The sequence below is a fragment of the Gorilla gorilla genome, chromosome 12 (assembly GCF_029281585.2).
Source record: "Gorilla gorilla gorilla isolate KB3781 chromosome 12, NHGRI_mGorGor1-v2.1_pri, whole genome shotgun sequence".
NCBI lineage: Eukaryota > Metazoa > Chordata > Mammalia > Primates > Hominidae > Gorilla > Gorilla gorilla.
This window is the reverse complement of record NC_073236.2, coordinates 47,470,027-47,482,578: the sequence shown is the minus strand read 5'-3', so window position 1 is coordinate 47,482,578 and position 12,552 is coordinate 47,470,027. Positions and strand designations below refer to the sequence as shown.

The 12,552-nt window shown below is 39.5% G+C and overlaps 1 protein-coding gene across 13 annotated transcripts in view; it reads left to right on the top strand.

The window, feature by feature from the left end:
• The window catches only part of SEPTIN10 (septin 10), a 71,728-nt gene that overhangs the window by 22,179 nt on the left and 36,997 nt on the right, over positions 1-12,552 (top strand). For 9 of the 13 annotated variants that reach the window (XR_008677025.2, XM_004031584.4, XM_004031585.5 and 6 more), the window contains 2 exons: positions 6,712-6,829; positions 7,230-7,425. The exons of the other annotated variants lie outside the window; for them this stretch is intronic. Coding sequence is in view for 8 of the 9 variants with exons in the window: in XM_004031584.4 (XP_004031632.1) it covers positions 6,712-6,829; positions 7,230-7,425 (314 nt within the window). In the remaining variant the exon portion in view is untranslated. The remainder of the gene's footprint in view (positions 1-6,711; positions 6,830-7,229; positions 7,426-12,552) is intronic. 13 annotated transcript variants of the gene reach the window in all.

Genomic DNA, 12,552 nt, shown 5'->3' with positions numbered 1-12,552 from the left:
CGCCCAGGCTGGAATGCGATGGTGCAATCTCAGCTTACTGCAACCTCTGCCTCCCGGGTTCAAGCAATTCTCATGCCTCAGCCTTCCAAGTAGCTGGGATTACAGGTGTGTGCCACCACACCTGGCTAATTTTTGTATTTTTAGTAGAGACGGGGTTTTGCCAGGTTGCCCAGGCTGGTCTTGAACCCCTGGCCTCAAGTGATTTGCCTCCCTCAGCCTCCCAAAGTGCTAGGATTACAGGCGTGAGCCACCAGGCCCGGCCGTTATTTGTTTTTTGAGCACACTGCAGAATGTGGTGGGTGCATAGAACTCCTGTGAATGGCAGAGTTTAGGGAGCCCTTGGGTGGTCCTGCCAGCTGCCTCCCTGATGCAAGATTAGACCTGATGCTTCTAAGGGTCTGTGGGGAGGGGTTTGGTAATTCATATTGAAATTTGTATTTAAAAATAGGAAGTAAATTTTGTGAAAGAGGTGAGTAACTAGAAAGAAAATTACAAATACAAACATAGGTAATTCAGTAAGTTGTTTTTTATTTTGTTTGTTTTTGAGACAGGGTCTTGCTCGCTCTGTTGCCCAGGCTGGAGTGCAGTGGTGCAATCTTGGCTCACTCAACCTCCACCTCCCAGGTTCAAGCAATTCTCATGCCTCAGCCCCCCAAAGAGCTATGATTATAGGCATGTGCCACCACACTCGGCCAATTTTTGTATTGTTATTAGAGACGGGGTTTTGCTCATGTTGGCCAGGCTGGTCTTGAACTCCTGGCCTCAAGTGATCCATCTGCCTCCGCCTCCCAAAGCACTTGGATTACAGACGTGAGCCACCACGCCTGGCCAGTAATTCAGTAAGATTAAATAATTTCCTTTAGTTCTGTGCTCCAATAACTGTAGTCTCTTCTTGTTTTTCCCTCTTTCTCCATATATCAATGGTACTAACAGTCTATTCCGTCTTCCTCACAGACTTTTTGAATGATGTTTAATCCTCCAGAGATTACTGTCAGAGTCACTAGTAATCTTTAGTGACTAGTCCCTCCAGTGGCTGTTGCTTAGTTTCTTTTTCCCTGGCCCCTCTTTTGTGTTACATCATGGGGACCACACCCTCATTTTTGAAATGCTTTTTTCCAGTGACATTAAAATCCTGTCATTGTAGAACTAGAAGGGATCCTAGAGGCCATTTAGTTCAACTTTTATGTAATAAGCATATGCCTATCAGATAACAACTTTAACAAGTTATGAAGTTCTTACCATCCTGAACACTTTCACGAGGAAGAAGCCTAGTGCTTCTTCAGTGCTCTTTAAAAAAATATGAAGATAACATGCTTACATGACTAAAAATGATTCAAATGGCACAAAAGAGAATATAGTATACTAGTTTTCTGTTGCTGCATAACAAATCGTCACAAATTTAGCGGCTTAAAACGGCATCTGTTTGTTAGCTCTCAGTTCTATAGGTCAAAGGCCAGACGTGGCCCATCTTCCTTCTCTGCTCTGGGTTTCATACTCAAGGGGTCAGCTGCTGGGTTCTTATCTGGAGGCTTTTCTTCCATACTCTTTCTGGTTGTTGGCAGAATTCAGTTCCCTGCTGGCTGGGGGTTGTTGTCAGCTCCTAGAGACCACTCCATTCTGAAAGCCAGCAAGGGAGAACTGGCAGGTGGAGTTCTCTTCATGCTTCATGTCTTTGGCCAGGAAGTGCCCAGGCCCTGTTAAGGATTTACCTCATGGCCGGGCATAATGGCTCACACCTGTAATCCTAGCACTTTGGGAGGCCCAGACGAGTGGATCACCTGAGGTCAAGAGTTCGAGACCAGCCTGACCGACGTGAAACCTTGTCTCTACTAAAAATACAAAAATTAGTCAGGTGTGGTGGCAAGCACCTATAATCCTAGCTGCTCGAGAGGCTGAGGCAGGAGAATCGTTTGAACCCAGGAGGCAGAGGTTGCAGTGAGCTGAGACCACATCATTGCACTCTAGCCTGGGCAACAGAGCAAAAACTTTGTCTCAAAAGAAAAAAGGAAAAAAAAAAGGATTTACCTCATTAGGTCAGGCCCAACCAGGATAGTCTCCCTTCCGAAGACTGACTGGTTTGGGACCTTAATCACTCTGTAAAATCTCTTCTCAGAGACACCTAGGTTAGCGTTTGATTTAATAACTGGGAGAAAGTTTGTGTGCACCAGGGGCATCAGTGTTAGCGACCATCTCAGAATTCTGCCAACCATATACAATAAAAAGCGATTTCTTCTCACCCCAACCTGTAAGTCTACTGCTGACTGGTAACCACTCTCAATAGTCTGTCATTACCCTTCGAGACATTTATATCCGTATGTGTGTGTGTATATATATGTGTATATATATATATGTATATGTATACATGTATATGTATATATGTATATGTATACATGTATATGTATATGTGTATATGTATATACATGTATATATGTGTATATGTATATACATGTATATATGTATATATATGTATATGTATATATGTGTGTGTATATATGTATATATGTATATATATGTGTGTATATATATGTGTGTGTATATATATGATTATGTGAAAAATGCACATAATGCATATTTTTAAAAACTCTGACCTCAGTAAATAAATCACTATTGGGATACCTAGCTAGTCATCCATGTTGTGACATGTATCAGTAGTTTAGTATACTACAATTTGTTTATCTATTCACCACTTGTTTGATATTTGGAATCTTTCCAGTTTTTGACCATTGGGAATAAAACTGCTGTGAACATTGATGCATAAGTTCTCGGGTGGACATATGTTTTCATTATTTTGGATACCTCCAAGCGGGTTTTTTTGGGCTATATAATAATATGTGTTTAACTTCATAGGAAACTGCCAAGCTAGTTTCCAAAGCAACTGTACCATTTTGCAGACTAGCAAATTTATCAGCATTCCATTTCTTCATTATCTCCAACACTTGACATGTTCAGCCTTTTTATTTTAGCTGTTTTATTGGATATTCAATGTTACTTTTTATTTATTTTTATTTTTATTAATTTTTTTGAGACAGAGTCTTGCTCTGTCTTCCAGGCTGGAGGTGGCAGGATCTTGGCTCACTGCAACTTCCGCCTCAGGTTCAAGCGGTTCTCGTGCTGTAGCCTCCTGAGTAGCTGGGACTACAGGCATGCACCACCATGCCCAGCTATTTTTGTATTTTTGGTAGTGATGGGGTTTTGTCATGCTGGCCAGGTTGGTTTCAAACTCCTGGCCTCAAGTAACCTGCCTGCCTTGGCCTCCCAAAGTGCTGAGATTATAGGCATGAGCCACCGCACCTGACCTGACCGCTTGAACCTGGGAGGTGGAGGTTGCGATGTGCCAAGGTCGCACGACTGCACTCCAGCCTGGGTGACAGAGTGAGACTCCATCTCAAAAAAGAAAAACAAAAAACAAAACAAACAAACCAACAACAACAAACAAACAAACAAAAAAACCACAAAAATCACCCAGGCGTGGTGGCGCCTATAATCCCAACTACTCCAGAGGCTGAGGTGGAAGAATCACTTAAACTCGGGAGGTGGACATTTTACATTTTCTTGATAACTAATTTTCTATATGTGCCATTGTCCTTTCATTTTCTTCTTTCCTACCTTCTTTTGGATTAATAGAGAATTTTTATGACTCAATTTCATTTCTGCTTTTGGCTTATTAGCTATACCTCTTTTGCTTTTTTTTTTTTTTTGATAGTAATTGACCTAGGCTTTAACTTACCACACCCAACCTTCAGATAATATAATATTTTAGCTTGGCATGGTGGCTCACGCCTGTAATCCTAGCACTTTGAGAAGCTGAGGCAAGTGGATCACCTGAGGTCAGGAGTTTGAGACCAGCCTGGCCAACACGGTGAAACTCCATCTCTATTAAAAATACAAAAATTAGCCAGGCGTGGTGGGCGCCTATTATCCCAGCTACTCGTGAGGCTGAGGCAGGATAATCCCTTGAACCTGGGGGGCGGAGGTTGCAGTGAGCCAAGATCACACCACTTCACTCCAGCCTGGGCGAAAGAGCAAAACTCCATCTTAAAAAAAAATTTGTATATATAACACTTAATGTATACTGTAGAAACCTTATAACAATATTCCTTCAGTCCTCCTGTATTTTGTGTTTCTTATACATTTTACTTGTGCATGTAACCTGTAACACATTGTTTTTGTTACTGCTTTAAACATTTGTATTTTCAAGAAGTTAAAAAAAACCTCTCTTACATTTACCCACATATTTACCTTTCTGATGATCTTCATTCCTTTTTGTAGATCTGTTGTCATTTTCCTTTCTCTTGAAGAACTTTGATCATTTCTTATACTGTGGGCCAACTGGCAGTGGATTTTCTCAGATTTTGTTTATCTGAAGTTGTCTTCATTTTGCCTTCATTTTTGAAGGATGTTTTCATTGGCTGTAGAATTCTACGTTGTCTCTTTTTTTTTGGGGGGGGGGCATTTTATAGGGGTCATTGTTTTGTCTTCTGGTTTGCATTGTTTCTTAAGCAACATCTGTAGCTCACTGCAATGTCCGCCTCCTGAGTTTAAGTGATCCTCCCACCTCAGCCTCCCGAGTAGCTGGGATTATAGGTGCCACCACGCCCGGGTAATTTTTGTGTGTGTTTGTTTTTGTTTTTTTTTTTTTGGAGATGGAGCCTTGCTCTGTCACCCAGGCTGGAGTGCAGTGGTGCGATCTCAGCTCACTGCAACCTCCACCTCCCAGGTTCAAGCGATTCTCCTGCCTCAGCCTCCTGAGTAGCTGGGACTACAGGTGCGTGCCAGCACACCTGGCTAATTTTTTGTATTTTTAGTAGACACAGGGTTTCACCGTGTTAGCCAGGATGGTCTCAATCTCCTGACCTTGTTATCCACCCGCCTCGGCCTCCCAAAGTGCTGGGATTACAGGCGTGAGCCACCACACCAGGCCTAAAGTTTTCATTATCCTTGTTTTTTAGCAGTTTGCTGTGATGTCCCTAGATGTGAGTTCCTTTGGATATTTCCTGTTTGTAGTTTGCTGAAATTCTTGTATCTCTGAGTTCAAGTTTAGAAAATTAGAAAGTTTTCAATCACTATTACTTAGATATTTTTTCCCTCCCTCCTACCCCCCACTTTCACCTTCTCTCTTTCTCTAACTTTTCTCCTTGTATTCCAATTACTGGTATGTTAGATCATTTGATACTCTCACACAAGTTTTTAAGACTGTCATAGTTTTATCTTTTTTCTTTCTGTGAGATTTTTAGCTTGGATAATAACTGTTGAACCAATCTGTCTTCCATTATTTGATCTGCTGTTAGTACTAAATATATTTTTTACTTCAGATGTTGCATTTTTACATTCTAGAAATTCTGTCTGCTGCTTTTTGTCGTTGCGAGCTCTTTCATATCTTTCTGTAGTTCCCCGTCATGCCACCCATTATATCCATCTTTTTCCTGTAGATTCTTTAGCATATTTGTTATCGTTATTTAAAGTTCTTACCTGCTAATTAAACATCTGGTTCATTGTGGCTCTCTTTCTGTTGACTTTCTTTCTTGACTGTGAATCACATTTTTCTGTTTTTTTCCTGTCATATTTTTTTTATTGTATAGTGGATACTGTAGAGATGCTAGATTCTGTTTTCTTCTTCTGCAGAGTGTTGAACTTTGTTCTAACAGGCAATTAAATTGCTGACTGATCACATTGATCATGTTGAGCCTTGTTACAGGCTTTGTTAAGGCAGGTCTGCTTCAGCTGTGCTTTCTGATTGCTGAGTTATGGACCTTACTCCTAAAATGTGGCCCATCTAGGGTTTCAGCAGAAGGCCTAGGGTGTTTACAGGAGACTCTTTAACTTACAGGCTTAAAATTTAAGCTCTGTCCATCTCCCCAAGATGGCACTTGAAAACTCTGCATAGCTCTTCCCAATTCCCATTTTCCCCCTTCTGGGATCTTTGTATTCCCTCTGTATGTGTGCAGTTTGGCCGTCAGCCATGGATTTGAGCGGAGTGTGTTTGTAGATTTTGGACTCCCTTCTTTCTGGAATTTTCTCCCTGAATTCCCAACCAATCTGCCTGCCCCAGTCTCCAATGGACATCTTAACCCATTAAGACTATAACTTCCCTCCTGAGCTCTATCTTCCTTTTGCCATAATGACTAGGGAGTGCCTTCAGGGAAAAAGCTAGATAAACTCATCTCACCTGATAAGTTTCCTTCCCTCAAGTCTTATTCTGTCCAGTGTCTATCTGCCTTTGGTTGCACTCTAGTGACTTAAAAGGGTTGCTTGTAATTGTTACCAGTAGGCAGGTAAGTTTGACCTAAGTTACTCTGCCATTACCGGGAGCTGAACCTGTATCTGTACTTTTGTTTTGTGCTTTTTTTCACTTGACATTTTAATGTAAGAATTTTCTAAGTTTTTATCATAAACAAATGGACTTTAACTTTTTATTTTGTAAGTGAATATGCCATAGTTGGATATTTTCCTATTTTGGAAATCGAATGTTTTAATGTTATACATAGTGCTAGACTCTCGTTGTATGAAGGGGATAAGAAATGTATGTTTTGAGGATCTGGACACAGGTTTCTTTTCCCGAAAATTTACTTAATCGCTTGTATCTTAGGTGAGGTATAATGATTATAAAAATTTTCATTTATTTGATATATTTGTCCTTCAAGTGTGCCTACATCCTATTTAAGTCAAAGTTGTTTTTTTATTGCTGTTGTTTTTGTTTTTATTTTCCTTCAGAAAAGAGAAAACATTCGTTCGTTGACTATGTCTGGCCATGTTGGTTTTGAGAGTTTGCCTGATCAGCTGGTGAACAGATCCATTCAGCAAGGTTTCTGCTTTAATATTCTCTGTGTGGGTACGTGCCACCTACTCTTCCTCTAAGTTGTTCCTTCATATTCCTTGTGCTCACTTCATTCTTGTCATGGGCAGAACAATGCTCATGTTATCAACTTGAAATCATGATCCCAGGGATTCTCTTTAGTTGTTTAGATTCTGTTAGTTTTGTTTTTCTTAGCTTTAAGCTTTCGGCTTGTTCTATAAACATCTCAGTGTTGTTGTCAGAGTCCTGAGTAGCTTAGCACACTTACTCTATGCTCTGCTAATGACTTGGGGGACCAGCCGTAGTGTGTATTTCTTTCATGCGCACCCTGGCCTTTGAAATATTTGGGATCTTTGAAACCACTCTAGGCATTTACAGTTGTATTTCTTTTCAGCCATTCATGCAACCATAAAGATGTTACCTTTGTGTGTTTCAGGGGAAACTGGAATTGGAAAATCAACACTGATTGACACATTGTTTAATACTAATTTTGAAGACTATGAATCCTCACATTTTTGCCCAAATGTTAAACTTAAAGCTCAGACATATGAACTCCAGGAAAGTAATGTTCAATTGAAATTGACCATTGTGAATACAGTGGGATTTGGTGACCAAATAAATAAAGAAGAGAGGTACGTGTTTTCTTCTTGTAATAAAACAAGTTTTTCTTATTTCAAGACATTGGCCTTGTAGCCCCATGAACTATGATTTTATTTTCTCCTATGGTAATCCATACCTTTCCTTCCACACATTGTTTTAAAAATAAAATAATTAAAAAATATTTTGTTCTTATTAGCACATTGACATTTTTCTAGCCATTTGTCTAATTTCTTTAGAATAATTTGAATCACCTTATTAAAATGTGCATTTCAGCAAAAGTAGCTTTAATTATTTCCTGACATGCAAATTCAGTGTATATTAATTATACTAATTTTCAGGCAGGGCTTATCTCCTTGAAGAAAAAAAATACAAGACATATAAGAACAATACATACAATGGCCAAATACATGATGCTTGAATTTTTTGTAAAATTATAATCAAATTAGCCAGTTACATTATTAATCATTGCAGGAAAGTTTTGATAGTGAAATTTTAATTTATATTTTACCTTGTGTCTCTATTTGTTTTAATATTTCTCCTAAGGTCGTATAAAGATTGAGTAGAGATTCTATATCAAATTTAAACTATGAAAGGAGGAAAAGGATTGGTAAAGCAATAACTTTTTGTTCATTTTCCTTTTTGAAATGTGTTTCAATTTTTTTTTTTTTTTTTTGAGATGGAGTCTTGCTCTGTCACCCAGTCTGGAGTGCAGTGGCATGATTTCGACTCACCGCAACCTCCACCTCCCCAGTTCAGGCGGTTATCCTGCCTCAGCCTCCCGAGTAGCTAGGATTACAGGCACCTGCCACCACACCTAATTTTTTTTGTGTTTTTAGTAGAGATAGGGTTTCACCTTGTTGGCCAGGCTGGTCTCGACCTCCTGACCTCAGGTGATCTACCCACCTCAGCCTCCCAAAGTGCTAGGATTACAGGTGTGAGCAACTGCGCCCAGTCTTATTTCCATTTTTGTAAGTAATTTTTTTCCTTTTAAAAAATAATTTCAACTTTTCGTTTAGATTTGGGGTAATTTGCAGGTTTATTACATGGGTATATTGTGTGATGCTGAGGTTTGGGGTACAAGTGATCCAATTACCCAGGTAGTGAGCATAGTACCAATAGTTAATTTTTCAGCCTTTACCCGGTATCTCCCTTCCCACTCTAGTAGTCCCCAGTGTCTGTTGTTGCCATCTTTATATCCATGTGTACCCAATGTTTAGATCCCACTTACTTATAAGTGAGAACATATGGTATTTGGTTTTTTGTTCCTGAGTTAATTTGCTTAGGATAACGGCCTCCAGCTTCATCCATGTTGGTACAAAAGACTTGATTTTGTTTTTTTTTATGGCTGTGTAGTAGTCCATGGTATGTATGTACCACACTTGTTTTATCCAGTCCACGTTGATGGGCAGCTAGGTTGATTCCATGTCTTTGCTATTATGAATAGAGCTATGATGAACATATGAGTACATGTGTCTTTTTGGTAGAATGAGGTATTTTCTTTTGAATATATTCCAAGTTGGAATAGCTCGGTCGAATGGTAGTTCTGGTTTAAGTTCTTTGAGAAATCTCCAAACTGCTTTCCACAGTGGCTGCATTAATTTACATTCCCACCAACAGGGTACAAGCATTTCCTTTTCTCTACAGCCCCGCCAGTATCTGTTGTGTTTTGACTTTTTAATAATAGCCATTCTGACTGTTGTGAGATGGTATCTCATTGTGGTTTTGATTTGCATTTCTCTAATGATGAGTTATGTTGAGCGTTTTTTCGTGTTTGTTGGCTGCTTGTATGTCCATGTCTTTTGGCCACTTTTTAATGGGGTTGTTTTTTCCTTGTTTAGTTGTTAGTTTCTTACAGATTCTGGCTGCTAGACTATTGTTGGATGTATAGTTTGTAAAAATTTTCTCCCATTCTGTAGGTTGTCTGTTTACTCTGATGATGGTTTGTTTTGCTATGTAGAAGCTCTTTAGTTTAATTGGCAATTTTTGTTTTTGTTGCATTTGCTTTTCAGGACTTAATCGTAAATTCTTTTCCAAGGCCAATGTGCAGCATGGTGTTTTCTAGGTTTTCTTCCAGGATTCTTTTGTTTGAGGTCTTACATTTCAGTCTTTAATCCATCTTGAGTTAATTTTTGTTTATGGTAAAACATAGGGGTCCAGTTTCATTCTTCTGCATATGGCTAGCCAGTTATCCTAGCACCATTTATTGAATAGAGAGTCCTTTCCCCATTGCTTATTTTTGTCAGCTTTGTTGAAGATCAGATGCCTGTAGGTGTGTGGCTTTATTTCTAGGTTCTCTGTTCTATTCCATTGGTCTATTTGTCTGTTTTTATACCACAACCATGCTGTCTTGGTTATTGTAGCCTTATAGTATAGTTTGAAGTCAGGTAATGTGATTCCTCAGGCTTTGTTCTTTTGCTTAGTATTGCTTTGGCTATTCAGTCTCTTTTTTGTTTCTTTATGAATTTTAGAATAGTTTTTTCTAATTCTGTGAAAAATGACATTGGTAGTTTGATAGAAATAGCATTGAGGCCAGTTGTGGTGCCTTACGCCTGTAATCCTAGCACTCTGGGAGGTCAGGGAGAGAGGATCGCTTGCTCAGGAGTCTTGAGACTAGCCTGGGCAACATGGTGGGACCTCGTCTCTACAAAAAAAATTTAAAAAATTAACCAGGCATGTTGGTGGGCACCTATACTGCCAGCTACTAGGGAGGCTGAAGTGGGACTATCACTTGAGCCTGGGAAGTCGAAGCTGCAGTGAGCCGTGATCATGCCACTGCCCTTCCAGCCTGGGTGGACAGAGTGATACCTTCTCAAAAACAAAACAAAAAAACAGCAATAGCGTTGAGTCTGTAGATTGCTTTGGGTAGTATGGCCGTTTTAACTATATTGATTCTTCCAACTATATTGATTCCATGAGCATTTTTTCAGTTTGTCGGTGTCATCTGTGATTTCTTTCAGCAGTGTTTTGTAGTTCTCTTTGCAGATACCTTTCACCTCCTTGGTTAGATATATTCCTAGGTTTTTGCATGAGAGAGTGAGTGTGTGTGTGTGTGTGTGTGTGTGTCTGTTGTACATGGCATTGTGTTCTTGATTTGGCTCTCAGCTTGACCATTATTGATATACAGAAATGCTGCTGATTTTTGTACTTTGGTTTTGCATCTTGAAACTTCACTGAAGTTGTATATCAGTTCAGGAGCCATTTGGCGGAGTCTTTAGAGTTGCCTAGGTATGAAATTATATTGTCTGCAGAGAGATAATTTGACTTTTTCTTTTCCTATTTGGATGCCTTTTATTTCTGTCTCTTGCCTGACTTCTCTGGCCAGGACTTTCAAGTACTGTGTGAAATAAGAATGGTGAGCTCAGGCATCCTTATCTTGTTTCAGTTCTCAAGGGGAATGCTTTCATCTTTTGCCTATTTTATAACTTGTTTTTTCTCATTAACTTATTTGTTGGATTGTTTGTATTCTATCAATTAACAAAGCAGTATATAAATACGATTCTGTGAAAATACCAAATGGTACAGATCAGTTGGAATGCACTTTAGCCATTCCCGTGTGTTCAGTCCCATTTCTTCCCCCAGAGGAGCCACTGCTCTGAAATAGGTTTTTTTTTTTTTCCAGACCTTTCTTTAGTTCTTTTTAAATAAGCTTTATTAATATATACTTTACATAGAATAAACTTTACTGATTTTTTTTGTTTTTTTTTTTTGAGACAGGGTCTCACTCTGTCGCCTAGGCAGGAGTGCAGTGGTGCAATCTCGGCTCACTGCAACTGCCGCCTCCTGGGTTCAGGTGATTCTCATGCCTCAGCCTCCCGAACAGCTGGGATTACAGGTGCCCGCTATGACACCCGGCTAATTTTTGAAAAAGTAGAGACGGGGTTTCACCATGTTGGTCAGGCTGGTGTTGAACTCCTGACCTCGGGTGATCTGCCCACCTCAGCCTCCCAAAGTGCTGGGATTACAGGTGTGAGCCACCTCTCCCGGCCTAACTTTACTGATTTTAAGTGTACATTCAAAATGAATTTTCAGAAGCATATAGCATGTTGTAACCACTAGCATAGCTCTAATATAGGAAATGGCCATAATCATGGGTATTTTGCTGTCCTGCATATGCATATTATTCTTTAGCCAGGGACTTGGGGGCCCTCTCCAGATGTGCAGTGCTTCCTGCCTGTGCAGCTTTCTTCTCTTCTGTTCCAACCTACAGATGTTGCTTTTGCCTCCTTGAACTCCTGTCTGGGTTTCCTCAACTCAGTGAATGGCCAGGCTCTGTGCTGTCTTTGCGCTCTGCCCAGGACACTTGTCCCCAGTCAGGAAGCTGGGACATGGTAGGGCTTATAAAAGAGGGCATTTATTTCCTTTTTCAGTGGTCACAGTTTTATAGTGCCTGTTTCCCAGTGTTTTAAAACCTTTTTTTCATTTATTTTGTTCAGGTTTCTAGTTATTTAAGGTGAGAAGATAAATCCAGTCCCAGTTCCTCTATCATGACTGAAGACAGGCTTTATTTTTCTTTCTTTCTTTGTTAATGCTGGACTGTACTGGGTAGGACCTGCAGTATTTTGTAGGATAGTCAGTGATGGTAGTGGGCACCATCCCCTCATCATCCTAATCCCAAAGAGAAAGCTTTATTTTTTACCATGTACCATGCTTGCTTTGTTGTGGTTTTTTTGTTTATTTGGTTGCTTTTGGGTTTTGTTTTAGATAAAATAAATTCCTTTATATTATTAGTAAAAGTTCTTTTTTTAAAGAATTATTAATATATGCTTTCACCAGATTTTTTTTTTTTTTTGCATTTTATGGAGAAATTGTGACTTCTTTCATTTAATCTTTAGTAAGGTGAGTTAGAGTAACTGATTTTTTTATTGGCAAATTAACCTTATAATTTTAGATACCATTCTGAGATCATAATATAGTGTTCTTTTTATATTATGCTATATTTTTCTTTTAGTTTTTTTTGCATCTGTGTTCATCAGTGAAGTTTTTTTTAGCCTGTATTCTTGTCTTATACTCTTTTTTTAAGATGGAACTTCACTCTTGTCGCCCAGGCTGGAGTGCAGTGGTGCGATCTAGGCTTATTGCAACCTCCATCTCTCAGGTTCAGGCGATTCTCCTGCCTCAGTCTCCCGAGTAGCTGGGATTACAGGCGCCTGCCACCATGC